This window comes from Delphinapterus leucas, chromosome 5, assembly GCF_059928025.1.
Source record: "Delphinapterus leucas isolate spDelLeu-1000000601 "Yukka" chromosome 5, BTC_Dleu_Yukka2, whole genome shotgun sequence".
Taxonomy (NCBI): Eukaryota; Metazoa; Chordata; class Mammalia; order Artiodactyla; family Monodontidae; genus Delphinapterus; species Delphinapterus leucas.
This window is the reverse complement of record NC_143133.1, coordinates 35799894-35823999: the sequence shown is the minus strand read 5'-3', so window position 1 is coordinate 35823999 and position 24106 is coordinate 35799894. Positions and strand designations below refer to the sequence as shown.

Below are 24106 nucleotides of genomic sequence, written 5' to 3'. Positions count from 1 at the left end.
TCTCTTTACATCTTACAAGCCAATCCCTTGTTAACTGATGCCCAGGATGGTTAATAATAAACTTCCCTATTCCAGTTACTATGTGATTTCTCTTTCCTTAGGAGACCCTATTTGATATAAGCATAACTTTATAACACATAAGGCAAACATCCTAGGAAAAGACTGACACAATTGACCATGCAAAACTAAAATGTCTGTGGCAAAATAAACCATAAAAAAGACAGTGACAAACCAGGAGAAAATAACTGTACTATGTGTAACAGAATAAGGAACAATGTCCAATCAATAAGAAAAAGATAGAGACCCTAGTAGAAAAATGGGCAATGCATATGCACAAGTAATTGTACAAGAAGAAACACAAACGGGCAAAAACCCTGAGACACTAAAACTCAGTAATTAGAGAAACACAAATTAAAATGATATACCATATTTTGGGGGAAGGGGGTAATCACATTGAAAAAAAACACTAGAAAAGTTTTAGCAACGTAAAGTATTTGTAAGATTGTATAATTGAATCTTTGTAAGATTCAATTTGTAAGATTGAATAATTGGTAGGAGAGCAAACTGACAACGCTTTTTTGGAGGGCAATTTAGCAGTACCCAGTACAGTACCTAAGAATTTACATTTAACAGATTTTTTCAGTCAACATTAAGAATCTTTATTTTGGGGGACTTCCCTGGTGGCACAGGGTTAAGAATCCACCTGCCAATGCAGGGGACATGGGTTCGAACTCTGGTCTGTGAAGATCCCACATGCCGCAGAGCAACTAAGCCCGTGTGCCACTACTGAGCCCGTGAGCCACAACTACTGAGCCCGTGTGCCACAACTACCAAAGCCCGCGTGGCTAGAGCCCATGCTCCATGACAAAGAGAAGCCACCACAGTGAGAAGCCTACACACCGCAATGAGGAGTAGCCCCAGCTCTCTGCAACTAGAGAATAGCCCGCACACAGCGACAAAGACCCAACGCAGCCAATAAATAAATAAATAAATACTTTTTTTTTTTAAATCTATATTTTTGGACCACATTTTTACCCTTACAATTACATGTTCTTAAGGATATGCACTTCCATATATGTATGGAATTCCGACACAGGAGGATTACATTGTTTCTCTATTTTCTTCAGTTATTATTTCTGATATGTTTATTGGGGTGAAGATTCTATTTCCTCTTAGCTTATAAAGACAGCATCTGTGAGGGGACTTGTTGACTTTTTTATATAATTCTATTCCTCTATCATGAAAAAACAGTTATGTTTCTACATCATAAGGAATCAGATGATGAATGAGGTTCAAATTCTGCCACCCACTAACTGCAAGCCACTTGCCCTTAGCACCTCATTTTTCTCATCTGTAAAATGAGAGGTTTATATTAGAAAACATCCAAGATCTTTTATCATTTAATGACAATGACTAGTTCTGCCCCAACAGGTCCAGTTGCCACCCTTCCACGTATCTTTAAATTTTACTTTCGAATTTAATTTTTAGAGTATATCGTAGCTAAAACTAAGACTTTGATACCCACAGTTGTAAAGAACAAAATTCAACTATATTAACTTTAGGTTAATTAGCCTTTTGTTGCCAGGACTAATTGTTTAAGGAAGGTCCTCAAAAATACTTCATGTATTCAGAACTCCAATGAGAGCAGAAGTCCTAAAGAGTTTTCTCTATCAAATTATTTTTACTTCTAAACTGAAGACTAAAGCCATGATTTGTATTTTGACTGTAACATTTTAGACTAATTGAACATCAGATATAGGCTTACATATTATATAATTTAAGAAAGGGAGAAGAGTCACAATGTATCTTCTTGTGGCTTTTCATAACTTCAAAAACAAAATGAATTTGTTTATAAAGAAAATGGAGGGCTTCCCTGGTGGCGCAGTGGTTGAGAGTCCGCCTGCCGATGCAGGGGACACGGGTTCGTGCCCCGGTCCGGGAAGATCCCACATGCCGCGGAGCGGCTGGGCCCATGAGCCATGGACGCTGGGCCTGCGCGTCCGGAGCCTGTGCTCCGCAAAGGGAGAGGCCACAACAGTGAGAGGCCCCCGTACCGCAAAAAAAAGAAAAAAAAAAAAAAAGAAACTGGAGCCATAGAATAAGTTAAGTATAAAAGAAGATGAGCCAAGGGGAATGAAGACTGTGTTGTCCATTGAAAGTTAAGGCCACTTTATTCATCTCTATGCATCAATGGTAAGAATCTTCAAAAATATAAATCACTTTCAAGGATGGACAAAAGGAGAAAGTTAAGAGAAATGAAGGTTTCATCATGGGTTAAATATCTATGTAAGTGGACACTTCTCAGACTGAACAATTCAAGATTCAGAAGATCCAAAATATAACAGAAAACAAAATCCCATAACTATAAAGGTCATCTAGAAGCACTGAATTTGAAAATAGATGAAAAAATAGATGACAGGCTTAAAAAAGGTGAGTGCATTTGAATAAAATAAGACAAATGGCAAGATTAATGATTATATGGAAAACCAAGCAGAAAAGTAAGAAATAACATCAGAAACTACAGGCACAAATGAATTTTATAAAATATTTTAGCTTTTCAAAGTATAACTCAACAACAGTATTACTGTAGCACTATTGGGTTTACAAGTGCTTCATTTCCATTTCCCCAAACAACAGCCACAATTCTTTAGATGTTATTATTAGTCTCTTCATATTACAGTTGAGAAAACTGAGTATTAGAGAAGGTAGGTGACATTTTTGGGATTATACAGCTTGAAGCAGGATTGGAATCCCAGTCCCCATAACTTAACTTTTATGTTCTTTATATAATGTTGTGCTGCTCTGGAGGGTGTCTGCCACATTATTGACTCAATGAAGATTCTTTTGCTTTCCTTTCTTTAGGGAACCAGTTTGATGTATTCAAATTGTGTGCTCTCATCCTGACTCTGCCACTTACTGGCTTTGTGACTTTAGGCAGTCTATCTAGTATCTCTAAGCTTTGGTGTCCTCATTTGTAAAATGGTCTGATATCTACCTTTCAAGGTTATTGTAGAGAATACATGAGATGATGTATGTAAAACTTTACAAGAAAGACATCTTTAAGGAAAAAAAAACTATTGAGGAAAGGTCCTAATAAGAGATTCATAGATCTGACCACATGAAAGTATATGATATTTGAGTGTAAAAAATGAACAATATAAAATGGCACAAAAATCTAACTTCATATGTATAGATGTGTGTATACACCACCAGGTGGTTCTGATGCATTCTCAAGTTTGAGAAACACTATTCTAAGCTGATGAGGGTGTAATGAGATAGGTACTTCATATATTACAGTGGAAAAGTAAATGGATACAACTCTAGAAAGCCGTTTGGTAATGCATGTCAAAAACCTCAAAATGTTCATATTATTTGACCCCAAAATTTCACTGTTAGAAATCTGGCCTAAGGAAATGATCAGAAATTGAATTTCAGCATAATTAAAAATAGCAGAGACTAGAAATCACCTAAATATTTAACTATAAGGAAATGGTTTTAAAAAATTATGGGGCATCCCTATGTGTGTGTGTATGTGTGAGTACGTGTGTTGTGTTTTTTGTGTGTGTGTGTAGATAAAGAGATATACGCAGGAGAGTAACCAGAGGTAAATATGAAAACAAGGTACCTAGTTCTTTCTCTGGGTTGTGGATTACATTGACCTTCTATGTAATCAACTAGGCTGCAGGTAATTCAGGCAAAGTTATGACAAATGCATTCAAACAGATGCTATGTTTCGGCTTTAACAATATTTTCTATATAACCCACACTATATTCTGGAGAATAGTGCAACTGAAACTCATCAGAGTTTCCCTTTCCCTCTTTGTCTTTCTATGCCCACAGCTAGTGAACACTTGTAGTAGGGATCAGTCTCCCCTTTGATTTCCCTGTTGCTAAAACTATTGCCCTATTCCAAATGACATGACTCTTTTTTATTGTTTTTTAAAATCCTATCATTTATGAACTTAATTTTAAATTGCAAAGTGTAGAAGAAGTATAACGTTTTTAATATATGTGATATGTGTTATTCAAATAGATGTCAAAATATAGAAATGTGTCCTGTGTAATAATGCTACAGTTGTATTATAAGGGTAGTACCAGTCGCTTTGGAGTCAAACCTGAGCTTAAATCCCAGTGCCACTTTTTAAATTTTGTGACCTTGGACATGTTTTAGAACATGTTAAGTTCTTCTGATTTACAGTCTCTATAAAATGGAAATGGTAATACTTTTTCAGTTTCTTTTGTGAAAATAAGTGAGAATACTCACTTAGTGCCTTGTACAAGGCCTTACAGAGTGGCAGTAACATGTATTAGTTCCTTTCCCTCCTTTTACCCATGACAGGATAATATGAGCTGGTTGTTAATTTTTGAAAATGTTTAAGAGGTGACAACAGATTGCATTTTCCAGTAAAATTCAATTTGAAGAAACTTACTATAAGTGTATTTGAAATTTTTCCTGTTGAATAAATGAACGGAAATAAGCCAAAATACTTAAATAGCTTACAGAGCTGTTGGCTTTAGGTAGAGGAATTGTAAACGATTTTTTCTTTGCTTTCTGACTTTTTTTTATTTCCCAGTATTTTAAAATGAGCGTATAGTACTTTCATACTCAGAAACAAAACTAATTTTATTTAAAAATTATTCTCTTTAGTAATTTATTTCTTTTAATACTGACAAATGTTTACAATTAAGAAGTTAAGGGACAGATTCCAGTCTCAGTCACTATTTGGCTGCAACCTCACGAGCAACTCCAAGTAAGAATCACCCACCTGAGCCAAGTCTATCCACAGAAATGCAAGACAAATTAAAACAAAACAAAATTGTTGTTTTAAGTCATTAAATGTTGAGGTAATTTGTAACCCAGCAACTGACAACTGAAATAAAAAATATTTACAACAGCAAAAAAGAAACCAAACAATATACAAAAAAAAGAAGTTAAGGGACAGTTTGTAGAATGCTAACGGCTGGCAAACTTCCCAGGTGTCGGATAAGGGGTCACAATGCAAATTTAGCTGCATCCCTTTACTGGGTGAAAACTGTGTTCTTGGTCCTGGGGCAAAGGAGTAGATCAGAGTGCTTCAAGGAGCAGGTGTATTAGTCGGCAGCCCAGATTAGGGTGGAAGACAGACAGTGGTGAGTCCTCAGAGAGAAGCAAGGGAGGCAGCACAGCCCTTTGTCCCAAGCTGAGATTGGACAGAAGACTGCCCATGACACGGGACAACCTTGCCTCAGCCCTCAAGAAAAGGGAAGCCATGGGAAAACAAATGTTTGATAAGAGCAAAGGCTTATGAGAGATGAGGGATGACAGGAGTACCCGATTTATATGAGGAAGTTTGTTTACTTTTTAGTTTTGTTCTTGTTCAATGTTATATGAAATCAGAAAGTAGAACTGAATATAGGTGCTGCTGAAAAGAAAAAAAGTAGACCACCTGAAAGCCTTACAGCCAAGCCTCTGACAGGGCAACAAACCTAGGTGCCCATCTAGTGTCTAGAGCAGGGTTTCAAAGGGACTCTCTCCTTTTCCTCGAAGTCCAATCCATCTCAGCACACTTTCTTGTGGCCTCAGTACCCTTGTTCACACAAGGCTCCAGGAGCCCCTTCCAATCCTTCCCTCCTCTAAAACAAGATGATTCACACTTATACTTGTCCTAACTTTATAATCACACTGTTAGAGAATGGAAGCCTCCTATCTGAATGCTATTTACCCACAAGGAAATTCTATCTCTAGTATATCTCTGCACAGATTCCCATAATTGAATATGATTATTTATCTAATCTCAAGATTTATAACCTTCACATGTTTCCATATGGCATTATATTAAGCTTAATTATTTTGAGCAGTTGTCTTTAGGTTTTCCAAAAGGATATATCTGCATTTAGCTTAGGTCACATACATCTAATTTCTTTATTAAACAGAATAGCACATGATCCTGTCAAGTTCAAATCTACAAAAATGTATTTTAAAATTAAAATAAATAAATGGCAAGCAGCTGATTTCCATAATACATATTAAGAAAACAGATAACCTTAATGATCTTGAAACTTGGTAAGGAAAACCAAAACAACCTTATAAAAAATAGGCACAAGCTTTTGAATACACTGGCAAATAAACATATGAAAAGGTGATTAGTTTCACTCATAAGGAAATGCCAACAGATCAGCAATGAGATACATTTTTCACCCATCAGATTAGCACAATATCTGAAGACTGAAAATAGATCAGAGAAGCAGATTCTCTCACATACTGTTGGTGAGAATGTACATTGGTACAGTCTTTTAAAAGGGCAAATTGATATTATCAAAAGTATCAGTGTGCACAGTCTTTCAAAGAACAATCCTATTTCTAGAAATGTATCCTATAGATAAACTCAATAATATGCTATAACTTATTAAATTTTTTCTCATTTTAATATTTCTGAAATTAGGATATCAGTTTAATTGGCAGCATTCTTTTTCTTTCTTGATAGCATGTAAAATAATAATAAGACTGGATAGTGCCTTAGAGTTTACTGAATATAGTATATGTAAGGGCATTTTATTGAAGCGCTTTTTGTCTTAGCAAACTAGAAACAATCTAATGTCTATTAGTAGGAGACTGATTAAAATAGAGTATAGCACAGCTATACAATGCAGTACTCTGCAGCCCTTACAAAGGATAAGGAAGGCAGCATGGAAATAGAACCATGGTATGCTTTAAGTAAGTAAATATATTTTTTTTTCCTACTTAAAGATGTATTTTTTTGTTTGTTTGTTTTTGTTTTGCGGTACGCGGGCCTCTCACTGTTGTGGCCTCTCCCGTTGCGGAGCACAGGCTCCGGATGCGCAGGCTCAGCGGCCATGGTTCACGGGCCCAGCCGCTCCGCGGCATATGGGATCTTCCCGGACTGGGGCACGAACCCGTGTCCCCTGCATCGGCAGGCGCACTCTCAACCACTGAGCCACCAGGGAAGCCGAGTAAATATGTTTTAAGTAAAGACCTTAAGTTCTAGATTTGTATGTAAGGGGAAAAAGATGTGTGTGTGTGAACTTGGAAATACATTTACAGATGTATAGAAAATAGCTTTTATGATTAAATAATTTCATTAATTTGATGTTAAGAAAGTATCTGGAAAGAAAAAATTAATCTGATCAGAAAGTGATCATGAGCAGAAGAACTTAAAATGAATTCACCTTTGCGCTGGCCCATCCCTTGCCTGCAAGGAAAGCCAGGACCAGCGTGCACAGTCCTCCTGCCCCAGGGAAACCAAAATACATGCTGCTGAACACAGCCAGCACAGACAGCCCCAAGACCAGGAATGCTCTCTTCCACACGAGCTTGTCCTAGAGGAGGGGAGAGGTTGGTTAGCTCAATTATTTCATATAACTGATTTCTAACTATTGGTTTTTCCATATTCAGGACTTAGTAGAAAATAAAAACGTCTGTGTCTGAGCATATAAATGCATGACAGAACATTTACTTTCTTTTCCTTAGTAAAAGTAGAGTTAGCACACGTACAGATGTTAGGTGCCTCTCCCAGGAATACCAGTTATCCTTCTCTGCAGTTATCAAAGCAGAATTTCACAGGGCTAAATGCAACAGCAGAAAAAAGCACATAGGCTTTAGGCACAGAGAGACCAGGGATAAAATCTCAGCTTTTACACCACTGACATATGTAGTTGGCCATATTACTTAAACTCTTCAAGTCTTCTTTCCCCGTTCCCTAAAGCAGTTACATCACAGGGATTCTGTGAAGGCTAAAGATATGATATCTCTATTATTTTTAGGTTCTCTGTTCACTCTTTAATTTGATACTCTCTTGGTTTTTCTTTCTAAATGCTTGAATACCAAGAAGCTTTAAGAGGCTGTAGACAGAGTAGTTTTTCGTTGTTGATTTTTTTTCAACTTTTTATTCTACATTGGAGCATAGCTGATTAACAACGTTGTGATAGTTTCAGGTGCACAGCAAAGCGACTCAGCCATACATAGACATGTATCCATTCTCCCCCAGACTCCCTTCCCTTCCAGGCTGCCACATAACACTGAGCAGAGTTCCCTGTGCTACACAGTAGGTCCTTGTTGTTGATTTTTAAAGTCTCAGAAATGTGTACCTCTTTCCTTTCACTTTTCCGTTTGGCCTTTTAAACTTCTTGATTGCTTTAGAAGGCAGGCAGCCTTTTTAGAAGTGCTTGGCTTGGAAGCGTGCAGGCTCTGGCGGTGGGTTACCTGAGTTCATTCCCAGCTCCACTGCTTTCTAGCTATGTGACTTTGTTTAAATCATTTCTCCCTGAGCCTCAATTTCCTCATCAGTAAAATGCTCATATTAACAGTACTCTTTTCATGAGTTATTGTATGGAGTGCACTAGATCAGCACTTTCCAACAGAACATTCAGTGACGACAGAAATTTCTGTATCTGCATTGTCTACGGTAGTGTTCTGTATCTGCGATGGCCACATGTAGCTAGTGGCTGCTATATTGAACTAGTGGCACTCTATTGTACATACCACATCATTTTATACACGGTAAACAACAAAATGTAAGCTATCATTTTTCTCTTTAATTTGCTGTTTAATTAGAAAATCCTATAACTTTCTATTATGCATTCATAAAATCTACAATCTACAATTGAAGCTTTTTGCGCACAGTAAAAATTCAAACCAACATACATTCAGGTAACGTTAATATTAATGTTCTTACGTACAGTTCTACTTAAGTTTCTAATTCCATTCAAAATGCTCTGAAATCTCAAAATAATGCCAGTTCTTCTAGGAAAAAAAAAAGACTTTTATATGTTTATCTAAGAGACGAGGGGGGTAAAGGAAAACAAACAAAACCTTTGTTTATTAAGAAATCACTGTGTACAGTAAAGGACTTTGATATCTTTGGTGAGAAATGTTGAACTATATGATATGAGATGATAAGGTCTGTCTATTTGATAGTATTAGAATCTAAGGTATTTTGGGACTTCCCTGGAGGTCCAGTGTTTAAGACTTCGCCTTCCAGTGCAGGGGATGTGGGTTCAATCCCTGGTCGGGCAGCTAAGATCCCACATGCTTCGTGGCCAAAAAACATAAAACAGAAGCAATATTGTAACAAATTCAATAAAGACTTAAAAAAGAATGATCCACATCAAAAAAAGTCTTTAAAAAAAAGAATCTAAGGTATTTTGATACTAAAAAAAGAGGCCCCCAAAGCCATTTTATATCTTGATTTAGTTGACTATTATGAGTAATAATAAAATTAAAATAAATAAAAATATTAAAATTAATATAAATAAAAAGACATATTGTATTATTTTAGAATTGATGTTATTTGTTTTACAGTGAAGTTTGAAGTATACAGAATATAAATTAGAGAAGAAAATTCCAGGACTGCATTAAAAATCTTATACATCCAGCCCCCTTCATAAATCTCATGGACAGCACTAATATTGCAATGAGCAGTTTTAAAATGGGGGGCCATTTTCTAAATCACATAATTCACATCAGCTTTCAGGGGAGTGTTCTAGAATGCTCCTCCAATGACATGTTAGAGCACGACTTACCCACAGATTATTTCGTTTACCTGGTCACTGCTTGGAAAATACTGAATAAAAAATCCAAGAAGCAATCCAGTTGCCATACCAACTACCACCTCCAAAACTCCTTTGAGGACATTAAAAACTGTGGAGCCTTAAAAAAAACATAAAAAGAAAAACTTGAGACAGAATTCTAAATCCATAAATGCACAGATGTTAATCATTAACATAAAGAGTCTAATTATATAGAAGGAAAATGTACAGATCTTTCCTGCGTTCCATATTCTTAAAATGTCTAATAAAATGGGCCTCCATTAAGAAAGGTATACATATTATTGGAGATAAATTTAAAAATAGGCATAAGCTATGATTTGTGTACTTTTTTCTATGTTTACTTCAGTACAAATTTACATAATTCATTATTTACTAAGAAATTATGAAAGATAAAATTTATAAATCAGGTCTAATTTGTTCTACTGTATTACATGCATAGGCTGGGTGAGCAGAAAGATCTAGTATTCAAACTGCCATTTAAAAGCCTGATTTTTTAATAATAAATGCATATTGATTTTAGTAGCTCTAATATATACAGAATACAGTAACTTAAGAATTTGGCCATAAAAGTAAAATCTTTTCTTACTACAATGAACGTAGGGGACTTACTCCTTCTCAAATGTTATTTCTAAGATTAAATCTGAAAATAAATTATTTTTGAAATTGCTCTTGGAAGAGTCTTTATTTGTTGCTTAGCTTCTTTGAAATATCACAATACAGAGGTAAGTAAACTATATTTTCCCCCATAGCAAACAGGATTTAGGAAACTTTAATTTAAAAAATCTTTGCTAGCACATTGTGCAGAAAATTATATTAATATTGCTCAATATATAAAGCCATCCTCACAAACTGTTCTAAGAGAATATGTACTAACCAGTTATGTGGTTTCTTGTTATCATAATTTCGGGTACAGCATATGCCACCCCTAAGGTATGCCACTTTGGTATAAGGATTATTTTGAGCTGAAGGCAATTGAGAAGAAACATATACAAAATAAGCTCTCTGCCATCTCCCTATTTGCTTTTAAAAGAAGGACATAAATTTGTAAAGCTCTCCCTCTCCCCTCTCCATCAGGAATGACAGAAGTTAACACTGAGGCCACGTGGAACCCTAATCAGCCCAGGGACAGCACCAGAGGAATCTACATAACAAAGTGCTGAAACCAGCCCTTATCTAACAATAGTTTGCTCGTATATTTGCCTTTCCCCAATTTGTTGCCTCTAAAAGCTCAAAGTCCTTTTCCTTTGTCTTGCACTTCTCTACAAAATCACTGTTCTCCACTAAGATGCTTTATAAGCCCCAATTCTAACCACCCCTTGAGTTACTCACCACTGCGTACTCCAGTGTGTAAGCACGACACACGCACATGCTAGTAAACATTTTCTCTTGTTAAGCTGTCTTTGGTCAGTCTGATTTACAGGGTCCCAGCCAATGAACCTAAGGTGGGTAGAGGCGAAATAGCTTTTCCTCCCCTACGGTTTCTATCATCTCTCTTATTTAAAAGAATAATTACCTCTGTAGTAGTTTTACTTAGCTAGGATAGCTCTCTGCTAGTTAATGGTGGGACTGTCAAAAGCATCTAGCTGTGATAGTAGCCTATGTCTTGAGCTAATATGGTAAATAATTTACTATAAATGTGTAGAAAGGAGCCAATTAGTTTCAGTCTCTGCTACAGTAATGTTGTTTTAAAAAAACAATACTTCTTGGGCCCTACCTCTGAAAATTCTGATTCAGTAAATCTGGCAGGGCTTGGGATCCACATTTTAAAGAAGCTCCAGGGGCTTCCCTGGTGGTGCAGTGGTTGAGAGTCCACCTGCCGATGCAGGGGATACCGGTACGTGCCCTGGTCCGGGAAGATCGCACATGCCACGGAGCGGCTGTGCCCGTGAGCCATGGCCACTGAGCCTGCGCGTCCGGAGCCTGTGCTCCGTAACGGAAGAGGACACAGCAGTGAGAGGCCCGCGTACCGCAAAAAAAAAAAAAAAAAGAAGCTCCAGGTGGTTCCAAGCAAAAGGCCTAAGGACCACATTTAGTCCATATTTAGTGGGGCAGGGCAGAGGGAATACAGCACTGCTGACTGGGAAGGTTCTGCAGGCAGTCCACAGCTGGCAGCCCTGCAGACCCTCCTCGTTGCCCTCCCTGCCCTGCTCTCCCCATCCCCTGTGATTCTAACGCAAACTGTTGCTCTAAAGCCATGGTTTCAATTCCCAGAAGTTCTAATTTAATTGGCCTAAGGCAGTGCCTACAAGAGTATTTTAAAAAACTCCCCACGTAATTCTAGTATGCAGCTGAGGCTGACAGCTATTGTTTAAAAGGTGTATACCAGGAAAACAGTGCAAACATACTTCTGGATAGGTAGAGCAGAGTTTTTTGTTGTTGTTTTTTTATCTGCAAATAAGCACTTTATTATCAAACAGTTCAGCATCAGAACAAGCTTTCCGAAAGAGAAAAAAGTGTAGATTTGATGTAATAGATAAGAGGGAATCCTCACTGGTACTTGAACAAGAAGGTAACCTTATGAAAGCCATGTTTTTGATAAGATTAATTTAACCAGTGACATATGGCAGGGACTGGATGTAACGCAACTTTGGGGCAACAGGAAGAGGCGAAGTTCTAGGTACTCAGCAGAAATCATATATAACCCCCCAAAATGGGACAGTAACTACAGTGGGGTGGAGAGGCTAAAAATACATGACTTTCTATGAAGGCGTGTTCCCACTAAATAATCTGAAGCTAAATTTAAGCTACAATTACATTTTGTCAATAATATGAAATTGCAAATCTTATTTCCAACTCTTGGACGTGGATTAAAAAATGAACTTAAATTTATGCTGTGCCAAAGGAGAGTAAAGGTACTGAATAATAGTGGGAGAGAAAAAAATGCCTTAAGTTCTTTTTCATTACTACTTAAAACATAATGCATCCATTTCCAACACTTGCTAAGTATGGAAAAGATACCCATTAAAATCATTGCTGCTATTACCCGCCAAATGTTAAAACTGTTCCTGTTTTAGAAGAGCACTCTTCCTCCCACTTGGCCTGCTGTCATTGTGCTCATTGAAAATCTACTCATCCCTTGTGTGAAGTCTCCAAGATTAAACTTTCCCAGAGGCTCCATGTAGAAGCTGTTTTAGTCCTTCTCTAAATCTTCTTTAAGTCCTTTGACTCTCCCCTTACTGCACTTACCAAACTGCTTGAGCAGTCTATGTCTAGAGGGTGAAGCCACTGGTCCCTTCCTAGTATGGAACTAAATCTTGGGAGGTGACTTTTTCCATTTTAATTTGCCTTAATTAATTATCAAGCAACTATGCCATGCTTGTAACACCACAATCTATGTTTCTAGAGTGCAAGAGAACAGCACGTTGTGAACGGATCCCTGTACCTGTGGAAAAGGCCATGCCCAGGCAGGTGTTGAAGCCAGTGATGGCCAGAATATCATCGAAGCTGCCAGCAGCCATGAGTAAGGTCGGGACGCCTTTTTCAACACCATAGCCTCCTTCCTGCAAAAGGAGCATTGAAGGCACCACGACAGCTGGAGATACAGCGCCTAAAACAAAACTAAGCAGACAGTGCTTTAGGCATTTATGACAGTATCTTATTATTATTATTATTGTTGTTGAAAGTATAATAACCTCTACTCTTTTAGAGGTTACACTTTGGACAGCTAAAGTCTTTCAGATGGGAGCAAAGCACCAACCCAGAAACACATACATATATGCAAGTTCTATAGAACACTTTTTTCAAAGTATGGCCATGGATAACCTGTGTTAGAACTACTTAGGCTGCCTAAAAAGTTATATTTATGGGTGGTATAGAAGACCTAACGGGGTTAGGCCCCAGGAATCTGCCTTTTTTAAAAAACAAAACATTATGGTATGAGGTTTGAAAAACATGGCCATAGACTTTTTGGATTGGAACCCAGTGACGTTAGGCCTTTTACCAGGATTGAGTACGTAAAATAAGACAACAGATTAGAAGGAAAAGGCCATAATGACATTGACAGTGACCTCATAATGGCAGCAGTAGTAACACCAGAAAGCATTTTACAGTGCTTACTACGTGCCAAACACCATTTTAAGCACTTTACATATATTAATTTAATCCTCACAATAACGCCATGAAAAAGCTACAATCATTATCTTTGTTTTGCAAATGAGTAAACTGAGGCACAGAGAGATTAAATAACTGGCCAAAGATTGCATAACGCAAAGTCATAGAGCTGGGATTTGAATCCAAGCAGTATAGCTCCAGGGTCCTAACCCTGAGAAATAAGAACTTCTTACTTGTTGCGTACTCACTAGTACTAAATTCTAAGTACTTTCATATTTATTTAATTCTCATGGCTTTTAACCATTAGAAATAAGAACTGACAGTGGAAGGAAGAGACAGCAGAACCATCTAATCAAACAGTCTGGTGACAAAAGAAGGAGGAAAACACTTCTGGGTGTTGATGACTGTTGATACATTTATTATCCTTTATACCAGACTCTGAGGTGAGATCTGGCATCTCTCTCACAAGTCTGGAATCACGTATAGGTAAAAGATCATTACTTCTTCAATAGTTTAAATTATTATAATCACTGCAAAAGCTAGACATACACTATACACATATACTATCATTTGAAGTTATAATATTTAGATTATGGTGATATCGATGTTGTATTTTTTGATGTCCTTAAGAAAATGCTATTACGTGTTCTCTTGTAAGGAATCGGTGAAAGCCCTAAATGTCTGTGCATATTTTCATACAATAAAGAAAAACCATTACCCCAGCATAAATCCCCATTGCCATGGTAAACCCATGAGGAAATGGGCAAGAAGAGCAGATGCACACGCCTCCACAAGACAAGGACCCAAGGATAATCTTACACAAACACCCTTCAACTTCTTCAGGGCCTGCAATAGAAAATTAGACATACTAAAATAATTCTCTAAAGACATGCAGAGATTATGACATTAAATGCTCTTGCTTCAATATTCAGCCCACATCTGGATCATCACAAATCTTCCAGGAATGTTCCACTTAGAACATCTAGTGTTCTAAGTGTTTAGAGCTAGCTTATTTATTCCTCATAGCAGCCCTACGATATAGGTAATATTATGCCCATTTTGTAGATGTCCTCATCTAAAAAGGCTCAAGTTAAAGTGATTTGCCTATGATCATGACATTGGTGAGTTGTGGAGCTAGGTTTGCACCCAGGCAGGCTGCTTCCAGAGTCTGTGCTCATAATCCCCACGCTAGCTGATTTAACCCTCTCAGTGTTAGCTTTATTTATAATTTATGGTCCCAAAATGAGGCTTGGGTGAAAACCTCTGTCCCCCAAAACATGCATTTCTAAATCAAAACATTCCAAAAATTCATTCCTAATGTAAAAAAGCATTTAAAAACCTCATACTTGAGACTCATTCTATATAGGAGGCAGTTTCCTGAGCCAGTACAGTTAGCCCTAAACTCTTATATAGGGCTTCCCATGCCAAAAATATGATGTCTTCTCTCTCATGATCATAATTTATAACTATGGCCCATATCTCTGTCAGAGAAAAGGGGGGGGCCTTTATTCTTGGTGCTGTCCCCACATAGTAACTCCACCTTTCTCCAAGAAAGAGTATGGGAACATCTTCTGGGGAGAGTTCTGCATGAAACAGATTCTCTTCTCTTCTTGAGAATGTCATGCACAATGCCCACTTCCCTTTCCCAAAGCTCAGTGATTCTCAACACTGGCAGTGGTGAAGGAACAAAATTCCTAGTCAATAATTAGAAATCTGTACTTCATACATTTGAATCAAGCCCAAGGCCAGCGCGAACCAATATGACAGCCAGGGCTATGCTTCTCAAAGCAGAAGACCACTTGTGCTGGATCTGTACGTTATCACTGATGACAGGGATATTTCTGATGAGAAACCCAGCAAGCAGCATGCCTAGAATGGAAAAGTCAAACAGCTCTTTAGTTAGTTTTCAAATACAGGCAATAGGTTTTGGCACTTTAGCTGTGAAAGAGACTACCCTATAATCCTAGGAAATACTTCCTTTTTTGCTTATCCATTAGGTGAAATTAGGTTAAGCTTTTAATTAAAATAATATAATAAATTAGAGGAGCTAAGACAAGGCTTTAATATGAAGATAAAAACAACAGATTAGAATAATTAATAATTCCTAAATAACTGAACCTGAAAGGGAGAAACAGGATGCAGTATTTGGATAGAAAGTGTGATCAAATTCTAAATGTAAAATGTTTTAATAGAATGTCCAGGGACTTCCCTGGTGGTGCAGTGGTTAAGAATCTGCCTTGCAATGCAGGGGACGTGGGTTCGATCCCTAGTCGGGGAACTAAGATCCCACATGCCGCAGGGCAACTAAGTCCACGTGCCACAACTACTGAGCTCACGTGCTCTGCAGCCCGCGCACCACAATGAAGATCCCGCGTGCCACAACTAAGACCCAATGCAGCCAAAAATAAATAAATAAAATAAATATTAAAAAAAATACAATGTCCAACTTAGTCATCCCTTTGTGTGCAACTAGCAAAGAGCTCCTGACAGTATTGACTATGTCAGATTACCTGAAATGTCAATAAATACCTATATGGATTCCATTTTACCTTCAAACAGGATAATTTAAGAAAAAAAACCCCACACAACCTGCTCTGCAAAGGCTTAAGGTGAGTTATGATGAAATGGACATTGCTCTGTCATGTCAGCTGTTGACTCTTTTTTCATTCAACATTCACCAAATGCCTTCAGTATTTTAGATACTATAATAGGCACTAGAGATATAATAATGGACAAAAACTGGGTACTACACCTCAACAAGCTTTCAGCCTCTAGGGGAGCAAGACAAATTGACAATCTGAATTTTATGGAAGCATGAGGAGGTATTGTATGAGCTGAGACGGGAGGGGTGAGTCAGAGGGGTGCAAAGAAGGAGAAAATGGGTAAAGAGGCCGGGGAGTTGAAAAGTTTCTGAAAGAGAAAGCTGTTTCTTCCAAGGTATGAAAAAGAAGTGTGACATTCTAGGAACTGCAAGTAGCTGAGTGTGACTGAGGAAACTGAGTAGTTTGTGAGGGAATCCTGCCCTCAATGATAATCCCTCATGCCCATGCAAAGGGAAAGACTTCTCCGGCAGATACTGTGAGGCTTCTACCCTCCGTTCTCCAGCACTACCCTCTTCTCACCATGTCCTTATAAGCACCACCCGTTACATGACTGGACAAATTTACTAGTGTTGGGATGTTTTGAATGTAAGCTATGAGAATAGAAAAGAATTACCCGTGTGGCTTTTTGTGACTTGCTCCAGACACCGTTAGGTAAAGGAGCATCACTCCCAGGCATCTTTCATCACTGCCATTTAATCTGGAAGAAGGTCTCTAAGTTCTGAATTCTGCAGTCATGGTCTTTCTAGAATTTGTGAAAATATAAACTAGTCTACAATAACTATTTTTAAAAGAATAATGAGAATAATAATATATGCTTATGGTAAAATTAAAAATTACTGACAAGTGTAAAGTGACAAGTATATGCCCAACCCCAAGGGCAACTTCTTTTTTTTTTTGCGGTACGCGGGCCTCTCACTGTTGTGGCCTCTCCCGTTGCAGAGCACAGGCTCCGGACACGCAGGCTCAGTGGCCATGGCTCACGGGCCCAGCCGCTCCGCGGCATGTGGGATCTTCCCGGACCAGGGCACGAACCCGTGTCCCCTGCAACGGTAGGCGGACTCTCAACCACTGCGCCACCAGGGAAGCCCCCAAGGGCAACTTTTGATCTTCATTCCCCAAAGGTTTCCATTGTTAAGGATTATTTGTACCCTTCCAGAAAGTTTCTATACCTATTTAAGCATGCCTCTGTGTGTGTGTGTGTGTGTGTGTGTGCTTTCATGTTTGTGTGTGTGTGTGTGTGTGTGTGTGTGTGTGCTGGACACAAATGAAAGCATGTTTATATACCATTGTATAATATTTCCCTATTTAACAATATATCCTGGATATATTCCCATTGATATATATATATCTGCCTTATCTTATAATAGTTGCAATAGTATCTCATTGTTTGGAAGTACCATAATTTTGGAACCAATTAATGGACTTTAAGATTTTTCATTATAAACAGTGCTGAAATGAGCACAGTTCATACATCAAGTATTTATTAAGTGCCTACTACATGCCAGACCCTTATGATACCCTGCTAATACAGATAGCAGCTAGACCAACATGGTCCTTGTCCATATGGAGCTTACATGTTTGTAGGTTTGTGTAAGTATATCCACAGGATAATCCCTAGCAGTGGAAATGTTAAGCCCTAGGGTACAGGCATATTTCATTTTCATAGATATTGACCAATTACCAAGCCCAAAATGCTGCCCTAACCCTATATTTCATTAATATGTCAATAGTTCCTTACCGAAACTTAAAATGTGGATCTAAACCAGTCCTAAATTAATTATAGCATATAACTACCTGGAATCAAAAAGAATAATAATCTAACAAGAATTCAAAAATATGTTAAGAGGGCTTTTTTTGGAGTTTTAGGGGGGAAGGGAGCATTTTTTTGTTCCCCAAATGAATGTAAAAATTTCCCTGGGAATCAGTTTCCTTTGCCAATGCTCTGGATTGCTCTGGCCACCTGATATGGACTTGGCAGGCATCTTCTTGCCTCTGAGCCCCCATTGGCCTCTCCCTCTCATGTAGGCTGCGGAGGAAAGAATAACTCCTTTGATATAGGACTATTCTTCTTTTTTTCTTAATTTGTATTATGGAAATTTTTTTCAATTATAATGTGCTTCAGAAAAACTTGGGAGTAGATGAAATAAGATTGGTCATGTATTGATAACTTTTGCATATTTAAAAAGATTTCCATAACACAAATAAAGAGAAAAAAGAATAATACCCCTCTATTAGGAAAGGTGTTCTTCTCCCCACAACGAAAGGAGAGGCCCATGTGGGCTCAGAGGCAAGAAGAGAATATCCAAATCAAAATCAGGTGGCCACATCAGCCCAGACCATGGGCAAAGGAAAGTGTTCCAGGGCAACTGTTTTCACATTTATTTTGGGAATAAAAAAAATTCTCCTGCATCCTCTATCTCTAGCAATTATTTCAATGAGCTTATGAAAATATAGAACAGGCAATCGTCACACATATTCTGTCTTAACAAGTCTTTATGGATTCAGATAATGTTTCGGTTTTAGTTACTGGCCCTACTACAATAAAAAGTGGTAAACTTTTTTCTATCACAAGTGCAACACTACAAAAAGGGATGCTAAGATATATAACGTATGTGATCTTTCAGAATAATTTCAGTCACCCCAGGAGATTTCATGAGATCTCAAAGCCCAAGTCTGTACCACTTGGCGATACTTAGTTTGTTGTAATAATAGGCATAGAATGGAAAAAAAAGGATGAGGTATAAAGTATATTTTCATGGAGCCTAGAACAGCAGTCTCAACTTAGGTTGCATATTAGAATCACTTGGGGAACTTCTAAAAATTCTGATGCCCAGGGCATATGCCACATCAATTAATTCAGAATCTCTGGGCATCAGCTTTTAAAAGCCTTCATGAGGTGATTCCTATGCACAACCATGTTTGAAAACTTATGATTAGCTTATTAAAAATGCAGAATCTCAGGCTCCACCCCCAGATCTGTTTAATTAGAATCTGCATTTTAACAAGGTCCCAAGGTCATTTTTCTGCATGATAAAGTTTGAGAAGCACTGATTTAGATGCATGAGTCAGCAAACATTTTCTGTCAAGGGTCAGATAAGAGATATTTTAGGCTTTGTGGGCCACAAGGTCTCTTTCACAACTTCTCAACTCTGTCATTGTAGTGTGAAAGCAGCCACAGACAATAGGTGAATGAATGAGCATGGGTGTGTTCCAATAGTATCTTATTTACAAAAGAGGTGGATTGCCAATCCTTTATCACAGCATACAGGCATATTTAGAAACAACTCATTTTAACAATAATTCAATTCATAACTTTAGAGAAAAGCACTCATGATAAATAATATGAATTAAGCAAAATAACTTTATTTTTACCTAAAATTGAAAAGTATATTGAGAAATAGTGCATGGTCAAATGTAAATAACTCTACTTCTCTTTATATTTAGCTTCAACTGCTGACCACAAATTCAAAAGCAAGTAATTTTGGTCTTTGTTAGCCAATATTAATTGTCCTCTCTAACATAAAATAACAGGAAAAATTTTTACTCAGGAATTGTGTGCAAATATATATGTGTGAAAGATATGTGATTTTTAAATAAAACTTAGTGATGTATAAATCTGTTAGAAAAGGACACAAAATGCCTTTTGTGGCATAATGAAAGTGGTAAATTAAAATTTTGTAATATGGAATTCTTTGAAGAAACATTAAAGATATAATGTCCAGTGTTAAGACTAATTTTCATGTGTTTCATGTTTGGACAGTTCTCATGGCCTCTGGAAGAATATTTTTGAATAAATTATTTTAATAAGCATGATAATACAATACAGCCAATGGTGTGCTGGTAAATGCTTAATAAGTAGCTGTCCAAAAAAGTGTGTGTGTATTTATACATTTACATATTTATTATAAATTTTACTGATATAAGGGATGTGCAGAATACAGTTTATAAATATGCAACAATCATCGCTGTAAATTCTATAGAGCCAATCGATTCTCATAGAATGCTTTCATTGTTTTTCATTGTTGAACTCCATATCCATAACCAACTATGGTTGCAGTTCAACAATGAATTGACAAAATCAGATTACAAATAAATGCTTGACTACTATCTGGCTTAGCAAAGAAGACATTCACATTATGACGAGCGAGTATAGTGTCACCATGAATATCGGTTGATAATTTTGTTTATGTTAATAAGTAAGATGAAAATGAACCAATGAAAATGCAGGTTGGAACTTCACTTGTTTGTCAGTGATGTGAATGACTAACAATATAGTAAGCCCTGATTTGTAGCACTTGCTGAGTTCTGTCTTAAAGATGCTTCCACCATGGCTAATGTTAAGCTACCAACATGGTGTCAAAGAATGTGGATTTAGGAAGAGGGCATGAGAGGCACACCATTATATATCATTTCCATAATATGACTTAAATATGACTTACTCTGAAGTAAACAGGATGTGTTTAGCACTTACCCAGAAGGGGAGGCAGTGGAGGTAATGTAGGTAACTTAATGAGCCCCAAAAGTTTACCTCCAATGATAGCACAATAGAACAGGATTATAATTCCAAACAGGTTTCCTCCAGGAAGACATTCAGGGCCGGTAATTGACCAAACTACAGCCCACAGAAGAACCACCATGGTAACTGAAATAAACGAGGAAAACTAGTTTCTACCAAGGAGTGGTCATCTGCAGGTTTTAATATAATCTAAACATTAAAAAAAATGAAGACACATACAAATATTTATAATCATGTGTAAGTTTTAAAGAACATCAGTAATATAAAAAACTGGGTAATTTCCAAGCACCTTAAAAAGTAGGATATTACCACAGTGCCTTTGAATCCACCTGTGTGCCCTTTCTAATCCCATCGCCCATCTGCTTTCACACTGCCAGAAGAAACTACTATCTTGGATTTTTTTCTTTAACTATTCCCTTATTTTTCCTTATAATTTTACCATAAATATTCATTAGTTAATAAAAAGAGAGTCACTATCTATATTGTCTTCACAGAAACATGAGAACACTTTAACAATCACACTCCAGTATTTTAGTTCTGCCTTGAATTAAGCATTATTGTTTATTGTTTAACTATTGCTTCTTTTCTATTGTCAGTTTGTTTAGAATTACCTACATACTTACCTTTTTCTTTCACCATCATTCATTATGGCATCTCAAACCTTTCATCTCGACAATTATTTTAACTAACCGCCTTAAAAGAAGGTACTTACCCAGGGTGCTCAGCTTTTTAAAAGGCTTTATCTTTAAAGTTAGTAAGTCTTTATCTTTAGTTGTAATAAAGTATATACCTGATCTTTCTTGGGGGAAGGGTTCAATTCACTTTGTACTTATCTGCTATTGCTCGATGATGTTAAATATTAATATGCCAGGAAAAATTATGTACAAAAATGCAAACTCCATATTACACTGACACAGTTCCCTATTTACCATCGCATATAAACTAAATCATGGTACAGAAACACTCTGTAGCAGAGCATGCTATATTTCTCATGAAGATCTGCTGGTAGCAAATTTTTAGTTTTATTTATCTGGAATCATCTTTATTCTCATTCTTAAAAGATAGCTTATCTACGTATGCAATTCTAAGTTGAGAGTTACTTTCAGCTCCTTGAAAATATTATTCCTTGATTTTCTGTCTTTTGTTACTGTTTTGTAAGTCTAATTTCAGCTCTTTTAGGGAATTCTTTTTCTTTGGTTGGTTTTAAGATCTTTCTTTTCCTTTGGCTTTCTGCAAATTCAGTATATGTTTAGGAATGGCTTCCTTTTGGTTTGCTTAGGATTTATGCTTTTTATAAATTCTGTATTTCTTCAAATATTTTATCTCCCCCATTTTTCCTATTCTTTTTTTTTCTGGAACTATGATTAAACAGTCACACTCTCCTCTCCGTGTTGATAACCCTAGTTTCATATTTCCCATCTTTGTCTTTGTGTGTTGCATTGTACATAATCTCTTCAGATCTACTTGCTAGTTTACCAGCTTTCTTTCCACTTACTCTGTTGTCTAACCACTGTTTTAAATTTCAATTACTGTACTTCATTTTTCATCTCTAGAACTTCAGTTTGGTTCTTATTAAAATCTGTTCATTTTTATAAAGAGTTGTTTTGTACTCATACTTGCTATTTCCTCTTTAGGTTCTTTACAGATATCAAAAATATTTTATATTCTATTTTCTGATAATGAAAATGTTGAGATGTTTCCTTGTGCATTTATTTATGATTTTTTGTTTGTTTTCTTGCAACAGTGAGCTCTTCCTTGCAACTGTATCTCTGGGAATTGCTGGAGCCTTAGGTTGAGTCTGAGTTTTTCCAGATAGGATCTGAATTTGCTTCTACCATGTGTTTAGATGCTTACAAATTGGGACCACTTTTAGATATATTTTCAGTTTGAGTTATTTTTCTATGAATTTGGAGCACAAATCAGAATGAAGTTACCCATTTTTAGTGGAGACTCTCCCCTCCTCCAGCCAGCACCACAGTTTAGACAGACAGGTTTAGTTACTGGGCCCCTCTGCAGGGCAGGTTTACCTCAAATCCACCATCACATTGGGTTCCAACTTTGTGTGGGTGAGGGAGAATGACTTCTCCTATGATACTTCTCCCAACCTGGGCGGCTCTAGCAAAGCCTCCTATACTCTCACGGTTCTCAGAATAAATCTCAAGTTCATTGGTATTTTGCAGAAGCCTCTGGAGAGAAGGCAGCTTGAGTGTTTATTTCTCTCTCCTACTTATACTTTGTTTTTGGTGTCCGATGACTTCCTGTTTTCTTGACAGATAAAAGGTATATTTAAAAAGCCTTAAACTATTTTCAGATGTTTTCACTGGCATAAGTGAAAGGATTATTCATTGAGTCTCCTCTACATATTGCTAGAGATCACGTCCAATGTCCCATTTTTTAAACCCTTACAGAAAGAATTGTTCCAGATTTTCTAGGCTTATGATGCTATTACAACAAAATAACAAAGGGGCCTTCAGTATTTCCCAATTGGCTATCAGGGCTGAAATTTGTAACAGGGGCTGAAAAATAATGGGAAATCAGGAATTGCCAGCTACTAACTTGTATCTTATCACAGCATAAATCTAGTTTGATACTAATTCAGAAAGGTAGAATTAAGGCTTTTCCACTCCAACATTACTTTTTTAAAAAATTGTACTTATTTTTTTTATACAGCAGGTATCTATTTTATACGTATTAGTGTATCTATGTCAATCCCAATCTCCCAGTTCATCCCACCACCACCCCACCCCTGCCACTTTCCCCCCTTGGTGCCCATACGTTTATACTACTTTTTTAAAAAAACCTCTAACTTCGCTTTTCCCTCCTCATACTCAAAATGAAATTCTGAATACATAGTGAGTGTACATGTATAAGGTTTCTCTAAATCATGTTTAATTCAATTAATAATTTATTTCTTATCTACAATTTTGAAAAATAATATTTTCACATGTAAGATTTACTTCTTAAGAAGAATACTTTGCATGATGAAGGGTCACAGGAAGGAGTACAGGGAAAAAAAGCAGTCTTGTAAGCCTCAGAAACGGAAGTATAAGAAAACAAGTGAGAGGTGTTTATGTATCGTGAGTCCCCATTTCTCAGGCAGCTTTAAGGACAATGATTATAGAATTTTATAAAAGTAGTCTCCAAATCACATCACTCTTTTATACCCCTTTCCTGAATGCAATCCATATCCATTGTAGTGTACATGTTTTAACTAGAAGTGTGCCATAACTTGAACGGTGAAAGTTTAAAAAATATAAAAAGAACTAGTTGCCTTCTCAACTAGTGTATGTTCCGGAACCTGGTTTTCTCTACATGTTTTAAGTAAAGTTTGAGACTTTTTTCTCATGCTGGTTTAGAAACTTACCTAATTTCATTAAAAACACATTTAGAG

General features: G+C 37.0%; 1 protein-coding gene across 13 annotated transcripts in view; it reads right to left on the bottom strand.

The window, feature by feature from the left end:
- Positions 1-24106, bottom strand: part of SLC9B2 (solute carrier family 9 member B2) — a 67798-nt gene that overhangs the window by 29817 nt on the left and 13875 nt on the right. For 10 of the 13 annotated variants that reach the window (XM_089911635.1, XM_022567055.2, XM_022567053.3 and 7 more), the window contains 6 exons: positions 20671-20841; positions 15323-15465; positions 14315-14442; positions 12929-13104; positions 9540-9646; positions 7168-7317 (listed from right to left, as the gene is read on the bottom strand). In XM_089911635.1, the coding sequence (XP_089767761.1) occupies positions 7168-7317; positions 9540-9646; positions 12929-13104; positions 14315-14442; positions 15323-15465; positions 20671-20836 (870 nt within the window). In that variant the 5' untranslated portion in view covers positions 20837-20841. The remainder of the gene's footprint in view (positions 1-7167; positions 7318-9539; positions 9647-12928; positions 13105-14314; positions 14443-15322; positions 15466-20670; positions 20842-24106) is intronic. The other 3 variants (XM_089911631.1, XM_089911636.1, XM_089911630.1) reach the window with 2 other exon arrangements.